The following is a 24,410-nucleotide window of genomic DNA, read 5'->3' on the forward strand; positions in this document are numbered from 1 at the left end:
GGGGGGAATGAGAATGTGGGGAGGTTGGGAGTTGGAGTGTGGGGTGGAAATGGGGGGGGGAATGAGAATGTGGGGAGGTTGGGAGTTGGAGTGCGGGGTGGGAATGGGGGGTATGAGAATGTGGGGAGGTTGGGAGTTGGAGTGAGGGATGGGAATGGGGTGAGAATGGGGTGAGAATGTGGGGAGGTTGCAAGAGGGGAGGTGAAGGGGGCAGAACCGAGAACACAGTTGTGATGGATGTGTTGGGCACCAACATGGTAAAGGCGGGTGTCTGTGAGAGGATGCCAGTCAGTGATGTTACCGCATCAGCGAATCTAATGGTTGTGGGTTATATCCTCTACCCTGACAAGTTGTGAAATGACTTTGGGAAATGATAGTCTACAGAGGACTGATTCTCAAAATAAATAACAATAAATTGATGTAGTGCCTCTCAGAAGCTCAGGAAAGCACACAGAGCTTTACAGCCAATGGAATATTCATGAAATGTAGTGAAGTTGTACTGTAGGAAATATGGCAGCCCGTTTGAGCACAGCAAGATCCCACAAACAGCAATGAGTACAATGATAGGAGCAGCTGTTTACAGTGACGTTAATAAAAGTTTAAATGTTGGCCAGGACACCAAGGTGTTTCTCTTCTTCAAAAAGCAAAATGAGATCTTTTCCCGCATCCAATCAACAGAGAGCAGGACATTACAGCAGACTACACTCAGACCTGCACTGAAACCGAGAGAGGACAGGGCTCTCTGTGATAGTGCAGCAGGCACTGAGTGGTACACTGATATGATCCTGGAAGGTTGTAAGTCCATGTTGATTTTATGATATCCTCCAGGAGAAAGGAACTGCCACCTCAGTCTGGTTCATGTGGTTGGTGCTTAGGACAGTGAGTGAGGTGGGAAATAAACACAACCTTTGTTGGTCTCAAAGATGTTCTGTGAATAAATGTAAAAGGCCCAACAAGCTGCTCCTTTCTTACATCAGATGAGAAAGATTACTGTCCCAGCATTGATCCAGTGGAAATACTCCTCTTTAGACTCACCATTTAAATAGTTAAAGATTGATACCTTATTACTTAAAGGTACTTAAAGGGAAAGGGAAAGGGAAACTAATTACATTGATATGGCACTATTACAATTTAGAAACAGTCAGACAATTTTGTGCACAGTAAGCTCCCACAAATGGCAGTGTGATAAATGGCCAGACAATCTATTTCTGTGATGTTGCTGTGGGGGATAAATGTGATGCTGGGGAGAACTGCTCCCCACTTGTTGAGATGGAGGTTGAAGGATTTATATCCACCTGACGCAGCCTCAGAATGTCTTCTGAAAGATGATACCTCAGACAGTGCAGCATACACTCAGTAGTAAAGAATGGGGCTTGAACCCAAGAGGTGGTGACTTTGAGAAGGAACTGTCAGTCACTATGCCCCAGTTCAAAAGCTTTGGGTTCTGCAGAGGATCATAAACTACAAGAGGTGACTCAAGCCCCTCTCCAGTCTAATCCACCCACATCTCCCAGACAGGATCACATTGACTGCCATTTACAACTTATCTAGGACTACTTAATGAGCCAATCCCAGTCAAATTAAATACTAACCAAACAAAGAAGGTACCTCAAAGTAGAAAAGCCAGTCTCAAGGAATATTATCAATGATATCACAACAATGACATAAACTGGCATCTGGTATGAGTGTAGCTGCAGGAAGTGACATGAAAATGATGGCATTCTTGGACAGAGAGACTGTAGCGTGCGAGAATCAAGGCAAAGACTGAGCCCAGTTCAACTGCAGCAGGAATTAAGAATGCTGAGGGTTCTGGGTGCTGTTGTGGGACAGTGGATAGGCCATCTGCTGCTGTTTGCTGGAGTTGGGAACAAACTGGCATTCACTTGTTGCCCAAGCAGGAACAAGCTGACAGTGTGGTTCTTAGTTGAGGAGGTGTATAGTTTTTGTCTCTGCAAATAAAAGCTTAGAAAGGTACAAATATTGGCTCCAGTTCTAAAGCTGTGCTATGTGCATCAGCCAATGTAAGATAAAATTCACTCTGTCTATCTAACCCCATGCCATACCTGTCCTTGAAATATTTGGTGAAGACAGTGTGGAGCGACCCTTATCCGAGAGGGCAGAAATTAAACAAGATTCAACCTTCACTGAGTACTTAAAGACATTGACTTCCCAAAGTATCATTCCTGACAAAACGCCTCACCCTGACAGGAGCAAAACAATGACAGTCTTTTTCACAGAAGTTTAATCCTTTGAGCATATTGTAGGGTACACACACAAAGTAAGGCAGTGAAGGAGGGAGGGAGCCTGCAGAAAGAGGAGGCAGAGAAGCGAACCTGAGCTGAGAACCTTAGGGAAAGAGAGAGAAGGGTTCTTGCTCAGAACAGAGTGTGGGAGGAAGAGGAGGATAGCAGTGAAAATGAAAACTAATGGCAGACGAATGCACAGAAAATGAAGATAAATTTTTAGAAGTGTTATAAAAACGTTCAGAATGTATTCACTATTTTCTATTTCCACAGTCTGCAATGCAGTTTTTAGTTAACTACATGCCAGAAGACATCATTGTGGCTCACATCAAGAGTGACGCAAACCTGCTGTGGAGCATTAGTCCGGCCAGTCTCAAGGCAATGAAAGAAGAAATTGCCAATTCTTCACAGATTTACGTACATCTCCAATGGACCATTCTGAGGTACACTGTGTAGCGTAAAATTGGGAAAATCACCACCTGTTACTTCAGTGAAACAGAATCAAATGAAGCTTTGAGGTGAAGAATTCAATTGAAATCTCAGGCTTTGTACACAGGAAAGCAAATAGCCCTGAGCCACAGCTCCAGAGAGACCAGTTACACGCAGGCACAAGGGCCTGGAAGCAAGCCCAGTTTGGCATTAAAATAACCTGATGGGCACACTGGCCAGTTCCTGATGAAGAGTAATCTAAACTCAAAACGTTAGCTTGCTCTTTCTCCATGGATGCTGCCTGATCCACTGTGTTTTCCAGCATTTTCTGTTTTCAGGCCAGTTCCTGAAACTGAAAACTCTTCCAAGGTACAGACAATGATCTTTTAAAGTTGCAGCTTGCCATAAACATCGATGAAGGGAAAATTTACCGTCTCTTTCTAACCCCTGTCCTGGGAGTGTTTGATGGGGGACAGTATAGAGGGAGCTTTACTTTGTAACTAACTCTGCGCTGGGAGTATTTAATGGGGACAATGTTGAGTGAGCTTTACTTTCGGATTACTTTTAGTTCAAGAAGGTTTACACGGATGTTGCCAGAACTAGTAGGCCTGAGTTATAGGGAGAGTTAGCCAAGATGGGACTTTATTCCTTCGAATGTAGGAGAATGAGGGGTGACCTTATGATGGGGAATTGAAAACCAGAGGGCATAGGTTTAGGGTGAGAGGAGAAAGACTTAAAAAGGACCTGAAGGGCAACTTCTTCACGCAGAGAGTGGTGCGTATATGGAACAGGCTGCCAGAGGAAGTGGTTGAGGCAGGTACAATAGCACCATTTTAAAAACATTTGGATAGGTACTCTATAGTAGATGAAGTTTTACCCTGTAACTAACCCTGTGCTGTCCCTGTCCTGGGAGTGTTAGATGGGGACAGTATTGAGGAAGGTTTATGTTCAGTTCAGAAGAGTAGAGGCAGCTTTGGCCTGTACTGTACCTGTCCTGGCTGTGTTTGATAGGGACTGAGAGTTTTGCTTTGTATCTAACCAATGGTATATCTATACAACAATATCTCATTTGTACCTGGATCACAGATAAAATATGTCCTGCACATACACGTATTGTAAATGTATACTTTGGTTCCTTCATTTCCCTTTATGTATGACATGAAGCAGAGATCTGAGACACATGCGGACATTGTGATATTGGTGTGTTTATTCAGGGTGTACAACTCCTCAGTGGCTGATTGTCTGGAACAAGAAGAATTTCCAATCTGTATGTTTCAGTTGCATTTATGAATCAGCCGCTGATGCTTGTTTCTCATGTCCCTACAGGAATGCTTCCCTGCTGATGAATCCCGAAGCATTTGGTGAACACACAGTGGTCTGTACAGACAGGGAAGTGAGAGAGGAGCTTGTTCAGCTGCTGGAAGGGACACGTGAGAAATCAGTGTATGTACCATCATTGCTGTCTTTGTCATGGTCAGGTTTAGGTACAAATCCCATCTCAAACCAAATTGTTTGCTTCAGCTTCACTGAAGGGACCTTTCCAGGCAAAAGGAAGCAGGGTTTGGTGTGTGTAGGGAGCTAAATCCCTTAAAAACGAGGATCAGGATCCCAACATTATCTCACCTGTTTTCAGATTTAACCAGGCAGGTTTTTAAGTGGGTGGGGATCTCCCTGGGATTTTCAGAGAGATAACTAGATTGTATAAACTGACAATTGTATCTCTTGAACCATGCATCTGGCTTTAACACCATTGTATTAATTTCCCTGAGCTGTGTAACTGAAGTGAGTGTCCAACAGGTTAGTGTTTGTTCAGTGACACTTGACAGACTGGGAAGCCTTTTGTTAATTACGCTGAAGAGCTGTGGCTATGGCCAGGTAAGAGGCTGCACACACACTGCTGTCAGTACTAGTCAGGTAATTGCTATATCTTGTGAAACTACTTCCCTTTTTTTGTACTTCACTCACTTCCAGCTGCATTTCCCTGGTGCCCGTCTCCACCACAGCCTGGAAGCAGCTTATGGAGCTCCACTGATGAAGACGAAAAGCAGACCAACTGCAGCACCTTCAGGCAGGTACAGGGATCCAACTGGAATGGGCTGAGACCTTGACACATGCCCAAGTGGATCAGCTCCCTGGACCTATCTCTGCAGCAGTGCCTCAAAAGGCTGTTTACTGCTGACTTCTCGCTGGAGCAGCTGCATGTTCACTGCCAGCGGCCATCAAGACATTTATCGCTGGAGGGGAACACACTTTCCCCACGTTTCCCCAGTCCAGAGGAAGGGTCACCAGACGTTAACTCTGATTTTTTTCCTTCACAGACGCTGCCAGACCTGCTGAGCTTTTCCAGCAACTTTTGTTTTTGCTCCTGATTTACAGCATCCACAGTTCTTTCCGTTTTTACACTTTCCCCTTCTTGGGTGTTCTCCTCTCCCTGAGGTTGTGTGGCATGTGTTCCTGGGGGGAGAGAAAGCAAAGAGTTCTGAACACCTGTGTGGAGAGGAGGCGAGGACAAAAATGAGGGTGAATAGCATGGTGTAGAATTGAGATAGCAAGACAATGAGGAAGAGGGTTTGTGTTGGCTGCACAGAGGACGATGTCAGATGCCTGGAGAGAGAGAGTTGGGGGGCAGATTGAATAGAGTTGTGAGATGTGTTGGGCAGAAGTCACGGAACATTGGGCTTCAGAACTGAAAGGGTTTGATGCTGCTGATTCAATCTTCCTCATCATTCATGGAGACCCAGGACTGTGAAAGCTGCAGACTCAGCAACATCACAGAGAGCCATGAGCTTTTAGACTGGACAGAGTCAGAAAGATGAGAAATCCTGAGGCTTTCTTCAGGAAATCCCGGCACTGAGGATTCAGACAGAACGGCATCACCTACCTTCAGTTCCCTACTACACTCTCACCTCCCCACTCCTCCAGTCTCACTTCCTCCCACTGCATCCACCTCTCCCTTTCACCCATCCTCACTATCCTCTCCCCCACCCAGTACTCTCCACCCCATACTCCCCTGCCCTATACTCCCCTATTCCCACACTGACACCCCCTCTGCCTATCCCAACTTCTTGCTCACACATCTTCACTTCTCCCAGCTGTCTTGCTTTCCCCTCCCCACTTACACTCTACCCTATGTCCTCCTCCACTATCCTTACCTGCCCCTACATTCTTTTCTCTCTTTGGTTTCCCTTCCCTACCATCACTTCCCATGTCCTTGCTTCCCCTCTCCTGCCCCTATTTCCTCCTTGCTTTGGCCTCTCCCTCCCCTCTCTCCCACTCTCCCTTCCCTCTCCCTCCTCACCCACTCAGGAGTTGCATCCTGGTTCTTGCTGGCACAAAAATTGACCAAGAGGGTAGCCCACCCTTCCACAGGTCAATGCAGTTAGTCACATGGTCAGTTGCCATATGGTTGTAAAGATGCCCATGCCAGCTGTCTGCTGCACGTCACGGGTTTTACACTCACTGCCACCACCACTCCCCACCCCGCTTCACACAACATTGCTGACGAGGAATAATAACTATCCTCTCTCATTTCAGGGTAATCAAGGAATTGCTCCCAAAATACATTCGAGCGACACGTCGAACTGAAGCGACGCCAGCTTTCCGACTCCAAACAAGTGAGTGTAGACATAGGACAATTAACTGGGGGTCTTCTGCAGTGAAAACTCAACAGTTATGTGTTGTGTGTATAAGGGATGGACGTGGAGACCTGATTGACTGGGATGAGCCTGCCCATGGTGTCACTGGACTGTGTTGTACTGTGACCATCAGCAGTTGTTGTGCACACAATAAAGCCCACTTTCGCTTACCAATGGATTTTACTGAGGAGGGGGTTAACCCTTCATGTGAGTAACGGAGGGGAACAGTAGTAACTGGAGCAGGAGTACATCCTTCTCCGTTAGCCCCAAACTTGACCCTAAAGTCCAAATTCCCTTCCTAAACCCCTCACCTTTCTTAAAAAAATACTAATTTCAGTCACTTGTCACTCATGCCTGACTCAGTGTAAAATTTTACTGTTCCTGTGAAGCACCTTGAGATAGTTTCTATATTACGGGTGCTATATAAATGTAATTTGTGTTGAATTTTAAGATTGTTTTTCTTCTGTTTGATTGTTAAGATCTAAAAGAAAACAAAAATCACCCTCCTAAGTCCATTCTTATCAGTGAGAGCACACCTAGAGTGTTGCTTACTTGAGGGAGATATGTTGGAGGCAGTTCAGCGGAACTTCACTACATTGATTCCAAAGATGAGTGGTTTGTTTGAACAGATTAGGCCTATACTCTCTGGAGTCTAGAGGAATGAGAGGAAATATCATTGAAGTCTATAAGATGGTAAAGGGGATTGACAAAAGTTGACATAGAAAGGCTGTTTCCTCACGTGTGGGTCAACCTGGAATGAGAGGACATAGTTTTAAACGAAGTGATAGCAGATTTAAAACAGAGATGAGGAGGAATTACTTCTCTTAAAGGGTAGTGAAATATGTGGAATTCACTTCCCCAGAGTGTGGTGGAAATGTAAGGAGGAGGTAGATTTTTCATTAGTGGGATACTGTAATATGTTGTGTATTCTGAGGATTTCTACTCAAGCTTTCTCAACACAGGGTATTAATTTGGAACTCAGTATTGTGTAAATTTGCTGCGAGTCTACTGAGGTGAGAGTGACTAACTCCCCTTCACATCAAGGTTACCTTTGACTGATTGTGATATCAAGGAGCCTGAGCAAAGCCGAATCATTGGAAATCAGGGGGCAAACTCTCTGCTGGCGTGAGTAATATTTGACACATAGGAAGATGGTTGTGGTTGTTGGAGGTCAATCATCTCAGCTCCAGGACATCTCTGCGGGATTTGCTTGAACTAGTGTCCTAGTTCTAACCATCTTCAGTTGCTTCATCAATGATCTTCCCTCTATCATAAGGCCAAAAGTGGGGATGTTTGTCAATGATTGCAAAATGTTCAGCACAATTTGCAGCTCTTCAGATACTGAAGCAGTCCATGTTCAAATGCAACATGATTTCGACAATATCCAGGCTTGGGCTGACAAGTGGCAAGTAACATTCACACCACACAAGTATCAGGGTAATGACCATTTCCAACACGGAGAATCTAATCATTGCCTCTTGACATTTGGTCACATTCCTATTGCTTAATTCTCCACATCCCAGAAACTGAACTGGACTAGCCACATAAATACAGTGGCTTCGACAGCAGGTCAGAGGCTAGGAATCCTGCAGCGAGTAACTCACCTCCTGACTCCCCAAAGTCTGTTCACCATCTACAAGGCAGAAGTCAGGAGTGTTATGGAATACTCCCCACTTGCCTCCCCTCCAAGCCACTAACCATCCTGACTTGGAAATGGTTCCAGGGATGAAGGAAACTGTCTGCTTTGGCAGAGGGGTAACAAACCAGACAGCAGAGATTTAAGGTGATTCACAAATGAACCATGATGAGAAAAAGGCTTGACCATACAGTGAGTGGATATGATCTGAATTGTGACTGTGGCAGATGCAATTGTAGATTTTAAAAGGGAATCAGGTAAGCTCCTAAAATTTAAAAAAAAAAGGTTGCAGCATTCCAGGGAAAGACCAATAGAATGGGATTTGTAGAATGGCCCGTTTCTGCAGTATAACTTGTGATCCTGTGTGAGGTTCTACTCTCAGGAAGGACTGACTGACGCGGTGTGTTTTGCTTCCACGATGGTTGCAGGTTTTCCCAGTGGTGACAAAGAAAGGCTGGCCCTGTTCAGGAACATCTCGCTGCAGATGGAGGAAGAGCTCAGGGCATGCACCACATCACACGAAAAGCTGAGGTGGTGGAACGTCAAGGAGTGTGACCCACAGTGGCCTAGCCAGGGCTGCAGCAACATGAAGCTCATCATCTTCAATGACAAAGTCAGCCCCTCGAGTCTGGGTTTTCTTGCTGGATATGGGTAAAGATGTCTTCCATTTAGACCTCTTATTCTAAACTTAGAGGGCCATAGAAGAGACATAGAATCATAGAATCCCTACAGTGTGGAAGCAAGCCATTCGGGCCATCAGCAAATCCACCTTGTCTGCACATTCACCCCCCGCCCCACCTTTTACTCTACCCAGCAGTGAGTGCCCTATCCCAGTCAGGCTGTTTCAGGAAGCCACATTGTAGAAAACATTTTACTGCCTCTCCACCTGCCCCATAGGATTGCTGGAATTTAGTTAAATCTGCAAGATATCTGTGCCAGGGCACAATATGAGAATGTAATTTTGTGGGAGTTTGCTTAAACCTAGGGAATAAGTCCACAGCCAGACAAACGCAGGCAGAGAAAGGGAGGAGTTTCAGTTTCAATGAGCCAATTTGTTGGTACCAATCTCTCAATGCCTGTATGACTTATGACCTTGCCCTCTGTCTCTCTGCCTGTGCTATCCATAGTTATCATACAGATTCACTACGTGTATTATTAGCTTTTATGAAGCTAATTAAATGCTGATTGTACACTTGGCACCAATATGAGTGGAATCCAAATGCCTTTTAACTTCTAATGGATCTCCTGTGGTCTTGCTCATGGGTAGTCAGAACATCAATGTTTTAGGCGTCAACTTGGTCTGTCTTTTTAACAAGACACCTTCATTGGAATCCAAATTGATTAGGTCTCAAAAAAAATGTGGAATTAAGAGTCTAGTGATGACCATGAACCCATTCTCAATTATCAGGAAAAACCCATCTGGTTCACTAATGTCCGTTAGGGAAGGAAACTGCCATCCTACCTGGTCTGGCCTATATGTGACTCCAGACCCACAGCAATGTGGTTGCCTCTTAATTGCCCAGTGGGCAACTAGAGATGGGCAATAAATGCTGCCTAGCCTGCAACGCCCTCATCCTGTGAATGAATTTTAAAAAATGGTTGAAAATGTGAGCCTGTAGGTCAGAGGTGGGCTCTCTTTCCCTTTTAAGATCACTTTGTGTGAGACGGCTGCACTGTTTGAAAAAACATAGGGAATTTCCTTTGCAGGATACATTACCGATTACACCTTGTGTCTTACTTCCAGTAATACCTGTAGCCCCCTCCACCTGCCCCCATTACACTATGATGCAAACACGTCCCTTGTGGAACAAGGTGTGATGCAGGATGTACCTGTGACATGGAAAAGTGTGCATGATGTTACCACCAAATCACCCACTGTCCTGTGCAGGCCATTTAACTTTCATGTCTCACATTTGGTAGAACTGCTGCTTGGTCATGTTAGGTATCTCGGGTGTGGTAGTGTTGGAAGAGCGTACAATGATCTGGCTTAATTTTGGAAGAAACCTAAAACTAGGTAGAAATGGAAATATGGAAGATGGGTTTTTATTGATCAGTTGGTGCCTGGCCTACCGTCAAGGCCACTCTAGTTCCTGGTACTTCTGCAGTCCATGAGTGGGGTAGGGCCAGGGCAATGACCTAGAACCTTCTTCCGGCAGGGTTTGCTCTTTTCTAAAAACCAAAAGAACTGCGAATGCTGTAAATCAGGAACAAAAACAAAGTTGCTGGAAAAGCTCAGCAGGTCTGGCAGCATCTGTGAAGGAGAAAACAGAGTTAACGTTTCTGGTCAGGTGACCCTTGCTCTTTTTCAATTCACTTGTGGGATGTGGGTGTCGCAGGCTGGGCCCAGCATTCATTGCTTGTCGCTAGTTGCCCCCTTGAGAAGGTGGTGGTGAGCTGCCTTCTTGAATCGCTGCAGTTCGTGTGCTGTGGGTTGACGCACAATGTCCCTTAGAGAGGGAATTCCAGGATTTTGACCCAGCCACAGTGAAGGAACGGCGATATATTTCCAAATCAGGATGGTGTGTCCTGGAGGGCAGCTTGCAAGTGGTGGTGTTCCAATATACCTACTGCCCTTGTCCTTCTAGATGGAAGTGGTTGATGGTTTGGAAGGTGCTGTCTGAGGATCTTTGGTGAATTTCTTTGCCTAGCCACTTTCCTGCAGTGGAACAGACTCTACATCATCTCCAGCCCATACAACGTAAGAGAATGGGCATCTGGAGTGTCCTCATGCAACCCTGAAATTCTAACCAGTGGAGTCCCTGGGCTCCAAAGGCAGAAACATTACACAGAGACATTCCATTCTAAATGTGGATGTAAGAATATAAAACAGAAATGTTAACAGAAAGGGCTGATGGTCTTTTATTCTTCCGTTGGATGTGAGCATTGCTGTCAACCGCAGCTTTGATGGCCTATCCTAATCACCCTCGAACTGCTTGCGATGCCATTTTGGCAGTCTATTCTGAGTCAGTCACATTAGGTGGGATACATAAGCAGATTTATTTCTTTAAAGGGCATTAGTGAACTACATGGTTTTTGTTTTTAAGGACAATCAATGATAGTTTCATAGACTAGTTTTCAATTCCAGATTTTATTAATTTAAACTCCATCAGATCCTGTAGTGAGATTTGAATCCATTTCCCCAGAGCATTAGCCTGGGTCTCTGGATTACTAGTCTAGTGACATTACCAGTGTGCCACTGTTTCTGTTTTCCTGTGCTAGCCCAAATTACATTCTGTGCTTGAATCGGAAATATGAATTGTATTACCAACACCAAACTCACCATAACATTACTACAATGTGTAGACAGACAGGAGGCTGGAAGAACACAGCAAGCCAGGCAGCATTTGGAGGAAAGGAGTCAATGTTTCAGTCCTGAAGAAGGATAATACCCGAAACATTGACTCCTTTCCTCCAAATGCTGTGTTCTGGCCTTGCTGTGTTCTTCCAGCCCACTATTTATCTACCTTGGATTCTAGCATCAGCAGTTTTTGTCTCTGATTACTACAACAGGGATTAATGAATGACCATAATACGATAGAATTCCTCATCAGAGATGGCTGATCAATGAAATACATGCTTTGGTCCTGTATTCACAAAGGAAGACACAAATAACATGAGAAATGTTGGGGAGCACATGGTTAAATGGTATCGGGGAAATTGATGCTTCCATTGGTAGGGGAGACTAGGACCCAAGGGCACAGCCTTAGAATAAAGGGAAGACCTTTTAGAACGGAGATAAGGAGAAACTTCTTCATACAGAGAGCGGTGAATCTATGGAATTCACTGCCACAGAAGGCTGTGGAGGCCACGTCATTGAGTACATTTAAGATGGAGATAGATAGGTTCTTGATTGTCAAGAGGATCAAGGGTTACAGGGAGAAAGCGGGAGAATGAGGTTGAGAAACTTATCACCATGATTGAATGGTGGAGTAGACCGGATGGGTTGAATGGCATAATTTCTGCTCCTATGTCTTATGGACAAATCCATTGAAATCTTTTGAGGATGTAACTAGTAAAGTTGATGATGGGGAACCAGTGGATGTAGTCTATTTGTATTTTCAGAAATCTTTTGACAAAATACCACAAGAGCTTAGCGTGTACAGCTAAAATGCATGGGAATGGGGGTAGTGTATTGAGATGAATAGAAAACTGGTTAGCAGACAGGAAACAAAGAGTAGGACTAAACTGGTCTTTTTCCAAATGACAATGGGGTACTGCAGGGATTAGTGCTAGGACTCCAGCTATTCGTGATTACACATTAATGATTTGGATAAGGAAACCAAACGTAATATCTCCAAATTTGCAGACGACACAAAGTTGGGTGGAAAGGCGAGCTGTGGGGAGGATGCAGAGATGCAAATGTATGGCAGATGCAGTGGATAAATGTGAGGTTATCCACTTTGGTAGCCAAACAGAAAGGCAGATTTTCTGAATGGCTATAAATTTGAGAGAGGGGAATGTGCAATGAAACCTGGGTGTCCTCGTGCACCAGTCATTGAAAGTAAGTATGCAGACGCTACAGACAGTGAAAAAGGCAAATGGTCTTCACAGTAAGAGGACTAGAGTTAAGATGCAGGATGTCTTGCTGCAATTATATAGGGCCTTGGTGTGACCACACCTGGAAGAATACTGTGTGCAGTTTTGGTCTCCTCGGTGAGGAAGGATGTTCATGCTAAAGAGAGAGTGCAGTGAAGGTTTACCAGACTAATTCCTGGGATGGCAGGACTGATGTATAAATAGAGGTAGATTTGGTTAAGATTATATTCACTGGAGTTCAGAAGAATGGGGGGCTGGGGAGTTGGGGAAGTCTCACAGAAACCTATGAAATTCTAACAGGACTACACAGTGTAGACGCAGAAAGGATGTTCCCAATGGCAGGGAAATCCAGATCCAGGTGTCACAATCTAAGGAAATAGTAAACCATTTACAACTGAGATGAGGAAAATGTCTTCACCCAGAAAGTGATAAAGCTGTGGAATTTGCCACCACAGATTAAAGGATATGGAGGAAAAGTGGGAACAGGCTATTGAGTTCAATGATCAGCCATGATCATAGTGAATGGTGGAGCAGTTTCAAAAGGCTAAATGGCTTTCCCATGCTCCTATCGTCTGTGTTTACAACTGCCTATAAAGTTATGAATAACATTCCCAACAGTGTTACAGGTATAAAAATCAAAAGGACTGTGGATACTGTAGGGGAGCAGGAAGGCTGACGTTTCGGGCCTAGATCCTCCTTTCTGAAGAAAGGTCTAGGCCCGAAACGTCAGCCTTCCTTCTCCTCTGATGCTGCTTGGCCTGCTGTGTTCATCCAGCTCTACACCTTGTTATCTCAGATTCTCCAGCATCTGCAGTTCCTACTATCTCTGTGGATACTGTAAATCAGGAACAAAAACAGAAGTTGCTGGAAAAGCTCAGCAGGTCTGGCTGCCAGATCTGCTGAGCTTTTCCAGCAACTTCTGTTTTTGTGTCCAATGTTACAGGTATGATCAGTAACACAGGACTTGATGTGATAGCTGGTTTGCTATCAAGCAGTTACAGGATCAATTAGTAATCTCAGGATTTTTACAGCACAAGAGACCATTCAGCTCATTATGCTTGCACCAGCTCTCCCAATAAGCATTTCACCTAGTGTCATCCTCTGTCTTCTCCCCATAACCCTGCACATCGCTCCTTCTCAGATAACTGCCAAATTCCCTTTTGAAAGCTTCACTTGATCCCACTTGTACCACATTCTCAGGTAATGCTTTTCAAATAGTTCTAACTTCTCCAATCTATCTCCATAATGAAGTTCCTCAGCCTTGGAACCATTCTCATGAATCTTTCTGCACCTTCTCCAATACCTTCACATCCTTCCTACAATGCAATGCCCAGACCAGTTGAGCTGAATAAGTACAAGCTCAACATCACCTTCTTGCTCTTGTATTCTGTACCCCTATTAATAAAGGTAAGGGTACTGTATACTTTATGAACTGCACTCTCAATCTGTCCTGCTACCTTCAGTGATTTATGCAGACATACATCCACATTCCTCTACTTCTGCACTCCCTTTAGAATTGTACCCATTATACTGTCTCTCCATATTCTCCCTATCCAAATTAATCATCTCACACTTTCTGCACTGAACTTCTTCTGTCCTTTATTCAGCCATCCACCATGTCAACATCCCTTTGAAATTCCACATTTTCCTCATTGTTTACAATGCTTCCAGGTTTTGTACCATACTTTACAATTGTGCCCTGTACACCAAAACCTTGGTCATTAATATATATCAGGAAAAGTAAGGGTTCCACCAATAACTCCTGGGGTAACTCCAGAACGAAACTTCCTCCAGCCCAAAAGATATCCATTAGCCATTACTGTTTGCTGTCACTCAGCCATTGCTGTGTCCATGTTGCTACTGTCTCTTATTCCATGAGCACTAATTTTGCTCACAAGTCTGTTGCATGTTACTGTAAGAAACACCTTTTGGAATGGTATGCACACCACATAGACCTGTTCAAAAGACTCCAGCAAGTAAGTTAAGTCTGATTTATGTTTAAAACATCCATGCTGGCTTTCTTTTAATTAACTCACGTTTGTCCACATGTATGTTAATTTGGTCTCAAATTGTTATTTTTGGAAGCATCCCTGCCATTGTAGATAAAACTGACTGGAATGCAGTTGTTGGACTTACCTTTTTTGAACAAGGATATAATGATTACAGTTCGGCAGTCCTCTTGCACCACAGCTTAATCTAAGGAAGACTGAAAAATTATGGACAGTGACACTGTAATTTCCATTCACAGTTCCCTCACTAACCCTGGATACTGCTCATCTGGTCCTGACGCTTTGTCAACTTTAAGCACATACAGTGCCTCCTCCTCTTCCATTTCTTTAAAATAAAATCCAGTATCTGAATTACTTCCTCTTCCTTGGTAAAGAGAGATGCGAAGTATTTATTTAACGTTTCAGCTATGCCCCCTTTCTCTATGTGCAAGCTCCCAATTGGCCCAAACCTATAACCACACTTTGTACAAAATAAATATACATACAATTTATATTCCTGTACAGGATCTTGGGATCCCTCTTTATGTTAGCTGCTAATCTCTTTTCATTATTCCTCTTTGCTTCTCTACCCGATTACAACATTTAAAAGGCACCTGGATGTGTATATGAATAGGAAGGATTAGAGCAACATGGGTCAAATGATGGCACATGGGACTTGATCAACGCAGACTATCTGGTTGACATGGTTGAGTTGGAGTGCAGGGTCTGTTTCCATGCTCTACATTTCTATGACTCTCTTCTGAGCCTCCCTATATTCAGCCTGGTTGTCAATTGTATTTTCTACCTGACAGATGTGATACGCACATTTTTCTTTGTCTTAACTTTTATTTCCACTGGATGTTTGCCAACCTTTCCCTTTCAAGGGAATGTAGCTCACTGTACCTGAATCTTCGCTTTGAAATAATTTATTTTTCAGTTTTTACTGCCAACCTCCAACTTCAATTTAGTCAGCCTAGATCTGTTGTTCTACTGGTTAGTTTTCCCACACTTAAATGATTCCTACTCATTGTTGTTCTTTGTCCTTTTCCATAGCTAACCTGAACCTCATGGTACAATGATCACTAACACCTAATTGCAACCCCAGTGACGCATGGAGATTCAGCAATATCACCTTTTGAAACGGCCTGGAAACATAACTGGTGCAGAAAATGCTCCTGAACACACTTTAAGACTTCTTGCTCCTCCATGCTTTAAAGATAGTCTGGGAAAATAGTTTAGATATGGTGCAGCTTACTAATAACAGCTGTTCTTTTCCTAAAATTTAAGCTTTTTTTTTTCTCATTTCCTCCTCAGGATCATCGGTCTGTATCTGTCTGTGGTATTGGTCATTGGAAAGTTTGTTCGAGAATTCTTCAAAGGTATCTCTCGCTCCATCATGTTTGAGGAGCTGCCCAATCCTGATAGAATCTTGAAGCTGTGCACTGACATCTTCCTCGTGCGTGAGATGGGCGAGTTAGAACTCGAAGAGCAGCTTTTTGCCAAACTCATCTTCCTTTACCGCTCTCCTGAGACCATAATCAAGTGGACCCGTGAGAAGCAAGAGTGAATGATAATAATGAGAAATTAAACATTCTTTACACCCAGGAAAGGGTGTATCCATTCAACATTAACCTCAGGAAACCACATGGCAGCCTTGGATTCCATCGAACTCTTTTTAACAGCTCCCTCACCGAGACAGAAAGTCTGCATGTTTATTCTTCCTGCAATGTATTGAATTTGAACTTTTTACACAATTATATACCTCAGCAGTACTAAGTGATAGGCACTAGCTGCAGAATTACTGCATAACTGACACATTGCTAAAAAGACAATAATTGAATTCCTGGTCCTATCAAATGTGCAATTTCACAGCTTGTACTAACTTCCGCTTCAAGTATCAAATGCTGTTTAGAAATTAAGAACAGGAAGCGTTCGAACTGCAGAAGACCATCAACATCTACTGTGAGTATTGGTTCAGCTGAAAACATGCTGTCATTGGCACTTTATCTTCTCATCTGCAGTTGTCTTAAGAATGACAAACAACTAGGGCCCTTGCTACTACTCACTCGAGCTGTGTTACTTTCAAACACTGATTTGAGATACAAAGCAGAAAGGAAAGCAGAATAGGTCAGTGAAGAGAAAGGTGGGTAAAAGAGTTTCCCCACTGATGCACAGTTCATTTAAACACTGACGACTTTTCCTCTGGGAGAAACCTGGGTTTTGCTGACATTATATTTGATGGCTAACACTGGGGTATTTTCACAGGATTCTCCTAATTATTCATTCTCACAGACTTGGGTACTTACATGGAAACACACCTTCTTCCTACCCCAGTTGAGTGGGCGGGCTTAAAGGAACAGCCGGTGGATCAGGGAAAATAGCAGTGGCTGTCCTATCACAATGATGTGGCGATGCCGGTGTTGGGCCGGTGTTGGACTGGGGTGGACAAGGTCAAAAATCACACATCAGGTTATAGTCCAACAGGTTTATTTGAAAACGCAAACTTTTTGGAAACTCAGCCCCTTCCTCAGGTGTCCTATCACAAGTGACAGCCACAGACACTACAATTCTCCACCTTACTCAATGCTTTTCAGAGAGGTCTCAACACCAGTGCTTTCAGAGCAGAATCAGGTAATCAAAGTTCAACAATATGCAGCTTTTATAGAACTGTCATGCTGCACAAACCAGGTTGGGAATTACGCTCCAAAAGAATAACAAACAGTGTGCTTCTTTTGCTTCCTAGAAGAGGATCAAATCAAATTAGAAGCAATGTCAACACATATTATATTTCTGAGAACTTAATACATTTGGCAAATGATGTCATGACTTAGTTTAAACTGAGTGCTGTCAGCACTGCAGGATTTTTGACCTTGCACAGCCAGTTTGAAAGAGAATATGGGTTCAATATAGGTTCAATAACATCTGCCCAAATACCTCCTCCCTCCTTAGTATACAAGGGCCCAAACAGACCATCTAGCTGAAGCAGCACTTTATCTGCACTTCAATCAATCTAGTCTACTGTATTCACTGCTCACAATGTGGTCCCTTCTACATTGGGGAAAGGAAACATAGACTGGGTGAGTGCTTCTCAGAACACTGCAAAAAAGATCCTGAGCTTCCAGTTGCCTGCCACTTCAACACACCACCATGTTTTCTGGTCAACATCTCTGTCTCAGACTTACTGCAGTGCTCTCCAACAACGCTCAGTGCAAGTTGGAAGAACAGCACCTTATTTTCTACTTGGGAACTCCACAGCCCTCGAACTCAATTTTGAGTCTAAACAGTTTTAGGCTTTGGGGCACCTTCTCCCATGTCCTTATCCCAACCTCCACACACCAGGCCTTGTTATCACATGAGCTGCTATTACACATTATTAGCCACTAATAGTCCCCATCAACAGCCAGTCACTCTCCTAGGCGGACTGGTATCCACTCCTTTGCCTGTCCAACTGTTGTTCTCTCTCTTTGCGCTCTATCTCTGCCTACCGTTTACTCCTTAGCCCCTCCCCACACCCTAGCTTCTGCATAAAAACGAACTGTTTTCTAGCTAATATCAGTTCTGAAGAGTCGTCACTGGACACAAAAAGTCAACTGATTTTCCAGCAATTTCTGTTTTGTCACATTCACTGTTGTAAGGTATAAACAGTAAGTGAAGCATAGGGATACACTGTATAAATAACCCATACTGTGCCTGTTATGGGAGTGTCTCTGACTGAATTTAATGTCAGTAATGTTGAATTAACTTCCTTTAACAAGGCCTTGGGCCTGTTCCACACTGGTGATTCTATACATCTAGTTCAGAAAACGTAAGCTTGGGATAACAAGGATTACTTAAAATCAAAACAACCATTACGAAAGCTGATACAACGACAAAATAAAAAAGGACAGGTAGATAAAAGGAAACTTGTGCAAAATGATTTAATAAGATCAAGCATTCCAATCTGTTCGATACATTCAGTCAAACAGAGAATGTCTTTATAAAAGAATAAAACCATTTAGTATAGCAATTCTCATTGCCCCTGCTGTACCGAGACCACATCCCCACCACTGCAGTAAAGCCATGTGTGCGCCCACTCTCCTGGGTATTTGATGACGGTTCTCTATGGATTCCATTTTATTACTTGTTACTAAATGCTGACAGAAGGAAAGTGAGACTTTATACAATTTGGATACATTTTGAAGAGACATGGACTCAAAGGATATCTTAAAGCTTGAATCTGAAGTAATGCCAAGACTTCAGTGATGCCCTCACACGAGGTTTGAGCCTCTGGCTAATGCTGCTTGTAAACTCCATCAAAGTAACAAGCCAACAGTCCCCTTGAGAGAGACTGCGATCCCCGCTTCCACATGAGACTCGTTATACCTGGATGGTTGGATTGGCGATTGATTGACTTATTACATCAGTGATTTAACTGTGTGCACAGCTACCCTCCATCTTACACCAGCCTCCTACGTTTGGACAAGCCACCGTCTCCCTCGCTCGTCGCATAGTGTTGGTCTGTGCCAGCACCTAGAGGGGACACTAGGTTCAGCATGGGGTCTTTGGAAGCACGGCCAAACAGAGCCAACAGGAAAGCCACCCCAAAGCCGGTTGCTCGCTCACCCTGCACACAAAGTAAACAAGTATTACATCATTTATACAGTGTACCATTTAATAACTGGCCCGTTACTAGTTTCAGGAACTTACCAATGCTTTTACCTTTACATTTTCCTTACAAAATTAGTGAAAAACATCGGTGAGCTTTGGAAATAATTAATCTTAACACTTTGAGGGATTCAAAGGTAAGCTGGGCGGTATAGTGATTGGACACTAGGCCCTTTGTCCGTCTTTGAAAGAGTTTGGCCAGTCTCAATATAGATTCTAATGGACAAGGACTGCTGTTTTCAGCATTAGCCTGACAATTTCACTCAAACATGCCACTGATGTGCAAGGTGGGTACAAATCTTGAGTCGTGAATTGAGGCATCTTGTTAGGACAGTGTAGGGGGAGGTACATTTTGATTCCAAATTAAACAGGGGATGCCTGATGGGACAGTGTAGAGAAAGATTTATTGTGTACTTAACCCATGCAGTGCCTGCAGGTGTCTGATGGCATCACTTGGTTCTCAAAATGACAGGTGTTCCACTTCCAACAACAAGGAAGAATTTCTTTCTCTCAGAAATATCATTAAACTTTGGAATTTCCCACTCGAGAGAGCAGCAGGCATTGGGCCATTGAATATATTCAAGATTGAATTAGACTAATTTTTGATCTGTAAAGGAGACGGTGGAGGGGGGGGTAAAATTGAGACAGGGGGCTAAAATTGACTTAAGCCCACCATGATCTTGCTGGATAGCAGAGCATACTTCAGCAATTGAACGGCTGACTCCTGCTCCTATTTCTCATGTTTTTATGAAAGGCAAACATTTCACATGTGTGAATAAACACCCTTTCTGATGCAAGTCTGATTTCCAAAGTGCAGTGAGTCATGAGTCAGAAGGAAAGGGATATTCAAGTACAGAAAGAAAGGCAGTGAATGAGGGAGAGATCAGGTAAGGGGCTAAAGAAGGGAAAAAAGTGAAAATGACAAGGAAAATTAAGAAAAAATACATGAGCGTGGTTTAAAATAATGAATTAATTAATATTGCAAATCATTGTATGAGGGGAACTATTCAAAATAAAGGCAGGTGTACAAGAAATGAAGGGGTCGGAGGAGCACAACACATCCTAGCAGGTAGATGATTAATTTAACAAATTTTCAATTACTCTCCCACTTTATTTTAAAAGGGCCAGTAAAACTTGGTAGAGATGATGGGTTGCAGACTGACACAATATTCACCCATTCTCCATCAAGTGGCCTTGTACGTTCAGCTTCCAGTAGATCATTACCTGCTTAAGCTCGGTCTTCAAGCTAGTGTTACTGATCAGATAATGCTGTTAGCTCACACATTACTTTATTTTCTCATTGCAAGGGGCAGTTCACAATAAAAAAATTCCCTCCAGCTAGTCACCTAAGCCTCAAATTCTTCCCTTCCTCCATCACAAAATCCACACACATACTGCTGGCAACTACTCTAGCATGAACTCTTCCTGTACCCAGAAATCCTTCCCCTATATCGAAAGTTCCCCAATCTCATGTACTCACAGTGTGTACAGGGGAAGCAATGTCTACATGCACCCAGACGCCAGGCCAATCAAATCCAATGTGAGCACCGATGAAGAGACCTGCACAGGAACTTTGAGCATTGTCACGATCCTGAAATGGAGAGAGAGAGAAAATGAAGTGGAAACCCAGGCACCAAAGTCTATCTCTTCTCTCTTTTCTGCTGCTGCCAGCACTTCTGTCCCTCTAACTAAGAGAGCAGCTACAGTAACTGACATTGTACAAATGCAAGCATACCATGTAAATTCAACCACGTACAAAAATCGATGCTGCCTTTCCTTAGCAACAGGCTTATCCAAGCAGTGACAGAAGTGGGACCAAGGGACACAGTTTAGACAAACATCTACAAATCCACATACCAGTCTTGATCTCAGCACTGAGTGAAGGGGAAGACAGGGGAAAAGGTAAAGGACAGAGTTATCCCTCTTAATGCCTAACTAATAGGAACACTCGCTAAGGTGTGACTGCTGCAGACTCAGAAGTAGAAGCTCAAATTAAGTTTGGCGTAAGTAATGCAGCTTTCCATTACGGAGAACAACTCAGCTGGTAAATGACAGGGCAGTGCCAGTGCGGCTGTCAGGCCAGGCCAAGATTCTGCACTCAATCAGATGAGTGGACAAGCAGCCCCACTACTGATGGGTTCTGTCCTGCAGCAGACCAGGAACAGTAACTAGTCAGCACTTTGTGTTGGTTCCGCTTTGGCAGCACTGTTTATGTATTTTTCACATGGACAAATGTCTCACCAGAGTTTCTCTAAACTGTCAGCTGTGACTCAGTAGTACGATTCTCACCGCAGTGTCCAAAGGTTTTAGTTTGCATCCCATTTCAGAGGCTTGGCATGATAATCCAGGCCACCACTCAAGCCGTTCAGAAAGGGACAGTTACACTGTCAGAGGTGTAAGTCATTAAATCAAGGTCCAATCTCCTTTCCTTATTGTACTGGCAAATATTTAGCCCCCAGTCATCATCCAAAAAACAAATTTCCTGGTCATTACTTCAGAGATAGTAGGAACTGCAGATGCTGGAGAATCTGAGATAACAAGGTGTAGAGCTGGATGAACACAGCAGGCCAAGCAGCATCAAGGAGCAGGATGATTGACGTTTCGGGCCTAGACTCTTCTTCAGAAAAGAAATTTCTGAAGAAGGGTCTTGGCCCGAAACGTCAGCTTTCCTGCCCCTCTGATGCTGCTTGGCCTGCTGTGTTCATCCAGCTCTCCACCTTGTTATCTCCTGGTCATTACTTCCTGGCTATTTCAAATTGATTTTTGTGTTTCCTATATCACAACAAGGATTATACTTCAAAACAACTTAGTTGGCTGCAAAGTGCTTTTGAACATCCTGAGACTCAAAGTGAAACTAAACCATGCCCTTGGCCCCTCCTCCCTCCAATAGATGATATGAGAAGGGGCGGCACGGTGGCACAGTGGTTTGCACTGCTGCCTCACAGCACCAGGGACCCAGGTTGAATTCCACCCTCGGGCAACTGTCTGTGTGTAGTTTGCACATTCTCCCCGTGTCTGCATGGGTTTCCTCCGGGTGCTCCGGTTTCCTTCCACAGTCCAAAGATGTGCAGGTTAGGTGGATTGGCCTTGCTAAATTATCCATAGTGTTCAGGGAAGAGTAGATTAGGTGGGTTATAGGGGGATTGGTCTGGGTGGGATGCTCCGAGGTTCGGTGTGGACTTGTTGGGCCAAAGGGCCTGTTTCCACACTGTAGGGATTCTATGAAAGTAAAGACTAATAAAAACATAATCTCACTGCCTCCCACGCAGTGACCACAAGCTCCCCAGGAAACCAGAATACACTTACAGCAACAGAGTTTTTCATATCAGCCACGGCAGAGGTGAACTCACTGAAATGGAGTTCAGGGCAGTAGACAAGAGGGTGGGCAAGGTCCCCACTACTCCGTCCAGCCTTAACACAGGCCATCTCCCATTCTTCAGTGTTGCACAGGACAGCAGCATGGTATTTTCCTGTACATATACCCTGCACAGAAAGAAGGACATCCAATTACACCAGAAGCTTGCACTACTGTCACGAGAACTTGCGACCTGCCCAACGTTATCTAGAGTCATCAAAGCTGCCAAATGAGCTTGGATTGGTTTTGGTCTGACAAATAGAATTTACCTTCATTACCCAAGTAACGTTTGGAGTGATTAGAGGAACTATAACTGCTTTAATGAGCCATTCGCAGTTTCACTGTACCGGCCATGTGTACTGTCCTGTAACTCAAATAACCTGATTCTAAAACAATCTAATCTAATATAGGCCTTGCTTCCTGGGCATATCACTATTTCACTGGGTGGGGGAGCTGTTTCGATAAACTTCAATTAAATTTAACATGGAATAAATAATATGACTTTGATTTTAAAGGATTTATTTTCTAAAATCTTTCATCACTTGCACACACAATACATAGTGTAACACTGCATTGAAACAATTCCACATCACATATACTTTTTGGAATAATACTCAGCTATACAAGTGCTTGTGGAGACATGGATGTCATTGGGTCATACAGGTCTCAGAATGTGAAGAACAGAACTGGGTCACACAAGATTCTGCATGCGTGATGTGAGAGAGTTTTGGATCATACAGAGCTCCATGTGCATTTTGAGGAGACATACAGTCATATCAGACTCAGTCAGTATGAGGGAGAGAAGAAAGCCAAACGGGGCTTGCTTTTGTCGCTCCCACACACAAGACAAGCATTACTGGATCACAAAGACCAGAAGGTCCCCAGTTGGATCCCAAATCTGCACTGTGCTAATCAATTCTAGAGGAGTATCGAGGGTCTCTGGAATTCAATGCTGACAAGAGGGGTAAGGAGGGAAGGTGGCAAACCCGCCAGATTCAACACTGATAGCACCCACTCTCAAACAGACCAACACATTCCACTGCTGAAACACAATAAAGCAGTTGTACAAGTGGTGGAGGCCAAGGGCTAGCAAGGGCCCCCAATTCTGAGGATGGTGGGCTGGGGATGGTAGTTAACAGAGGGAACAAGCAGCTTTTTCAGTCGTTGCAACTTACGTCCACTGTCCTTAGTCAATTAATTGCTAGAAACCACAAGGAATAAGACAGAGAAACTAGGTCATGAAACAAATAGATCTCCTGCACACACCCATTACACTTCCTTTTGCCCCATAGCAGCCCTCCAGCTTAACTATACCTGTGCTCCAGTAAGTGTTGCCATATCAAGGATGATGTCTGCCCCCAGATCCTTGGATGCATAAGCTACTCCATCTGCCAGTACCAAACGTCCCTCGGCATCAGTGTTGTTAATCTCAACAGTCCTGAACGCAAGAGAACAAAGTCAGTTAGCAACACAAAGTAGGAAAAGGTTTCATATTACATAGCATCAGAAATGGTACAGGTGACAGGGGAGTGGTCTACTGTGTCACCAACATGCAGTGAAACTGTGACATTGTCAGCCCATGCAGTATATTTTCCAGAGTAAACACAGGTCATTGCAGACCTGCTGCTAGTAATAGGAGTGGCTAAGGGAGTGCAAATAAGATGATACAAGAACACAATAAAGTGAAACAGATTTATTCAATACTTCTTCCTATACCTTACAATTGGTCCTTCATGAAAAAAAACAAACCTAGTGATGGCAGTACTGCTCAGTCAGTAATTAAGCATAATTTAAAAGAAAGTACAAAATGTATTTAACCCCAACATTCACCAGCAACATATGAAACAGTCAAATTCACAGAAGAGTAGGGAGCTCAAATAACTTGTCAATAAACAAACATTCTTCCCTCAACTAATACTATTGTAACAAACTAATACTATTATA

The 24,410-nt window shown here is 43.7% G+C and overlaps 2 protein-coding genes across 2 annotated transcripts in view; one reads left to right on the forward strand and one right to left on the reverse strand.

The window, feature by feature from the left end:
- Window positions 1–2,543: 2,543 nt before the first annotated feature.
- LOC109918787 (piezo-type mechanosensitive ion channel component 1-like) overlaps window positions 2,544–24,410 on the forward strand; it is a 33,519-nt gene continuing 11,652 nt past the window's right edge. Inside the window, exons 1-5 of the mRNA XM_048608638.1 lie at window positions 2,544–2,686; window positions 3,999–4,115; window positions 6,207–6,286; window positions 8,372–8,594; window positions 15,782–16,429. Of these exons, the coding sequence (XP_048464595.1) occupies window positions 2,544–2,686; window positions 3,999–4,115; window positions 6,207–6,286; window positions 8,372–8,594; window positions 15,782–16,034 (816 nt within the window). The 3' untranslated portion in view covers window positions 16,035–16,429. The remainder of the gene's footprint in view (window positions 2,687–3,998; window positions 4,116–6,206; window positions 6,287–8,371; window positions 8,595–15,781; window positions 16,430–24,410) is intronic.
- Window positions 18,360–24,410, reverse strand: part of npepl1 (aminopeptidase like 1) — a 28,442-nt gene continuing 22,391 nt past the window's right edge. The window contains exons 9-12 of the mRNA XM_020518729.2: window positions 23,781–23,904; window positions 22,418–22,594; window positions 20,592–20,702; window positions 18,360–19,070 (exon numbers count right to left, since the gene is read on the reverse strand). Of these exons, the coding sequence (XP_020374318.1) occupies window positions 18,903–19,070; window positions 20,592–20,702; window positions 22,418–22,594; window positions 23,781–23,904 (580 nt within the window). The 3' untranslated portion in view covers window positions 18,360–18,902. The remainder of the gene's footprint in view (window positions 19,071–20,591; window positions 20,703–22,417; window positions 22,595–23,780; window positions 23,905–24,410) is intronic.

Source organism: Rhincodon typus, chromosome 19, assembly GCF_021869965.1.
Source record: "Rhincodon typus isolate 14 chromosome 19, sRhiTyp1.1, whole genome shotgun sequence".
NCBI lineage: Eukaryota > Metazoa > Chordata > Chondrichthyes > Orectolobiformes > Rhincodontidae > Rhincodon > Rhincodon typus.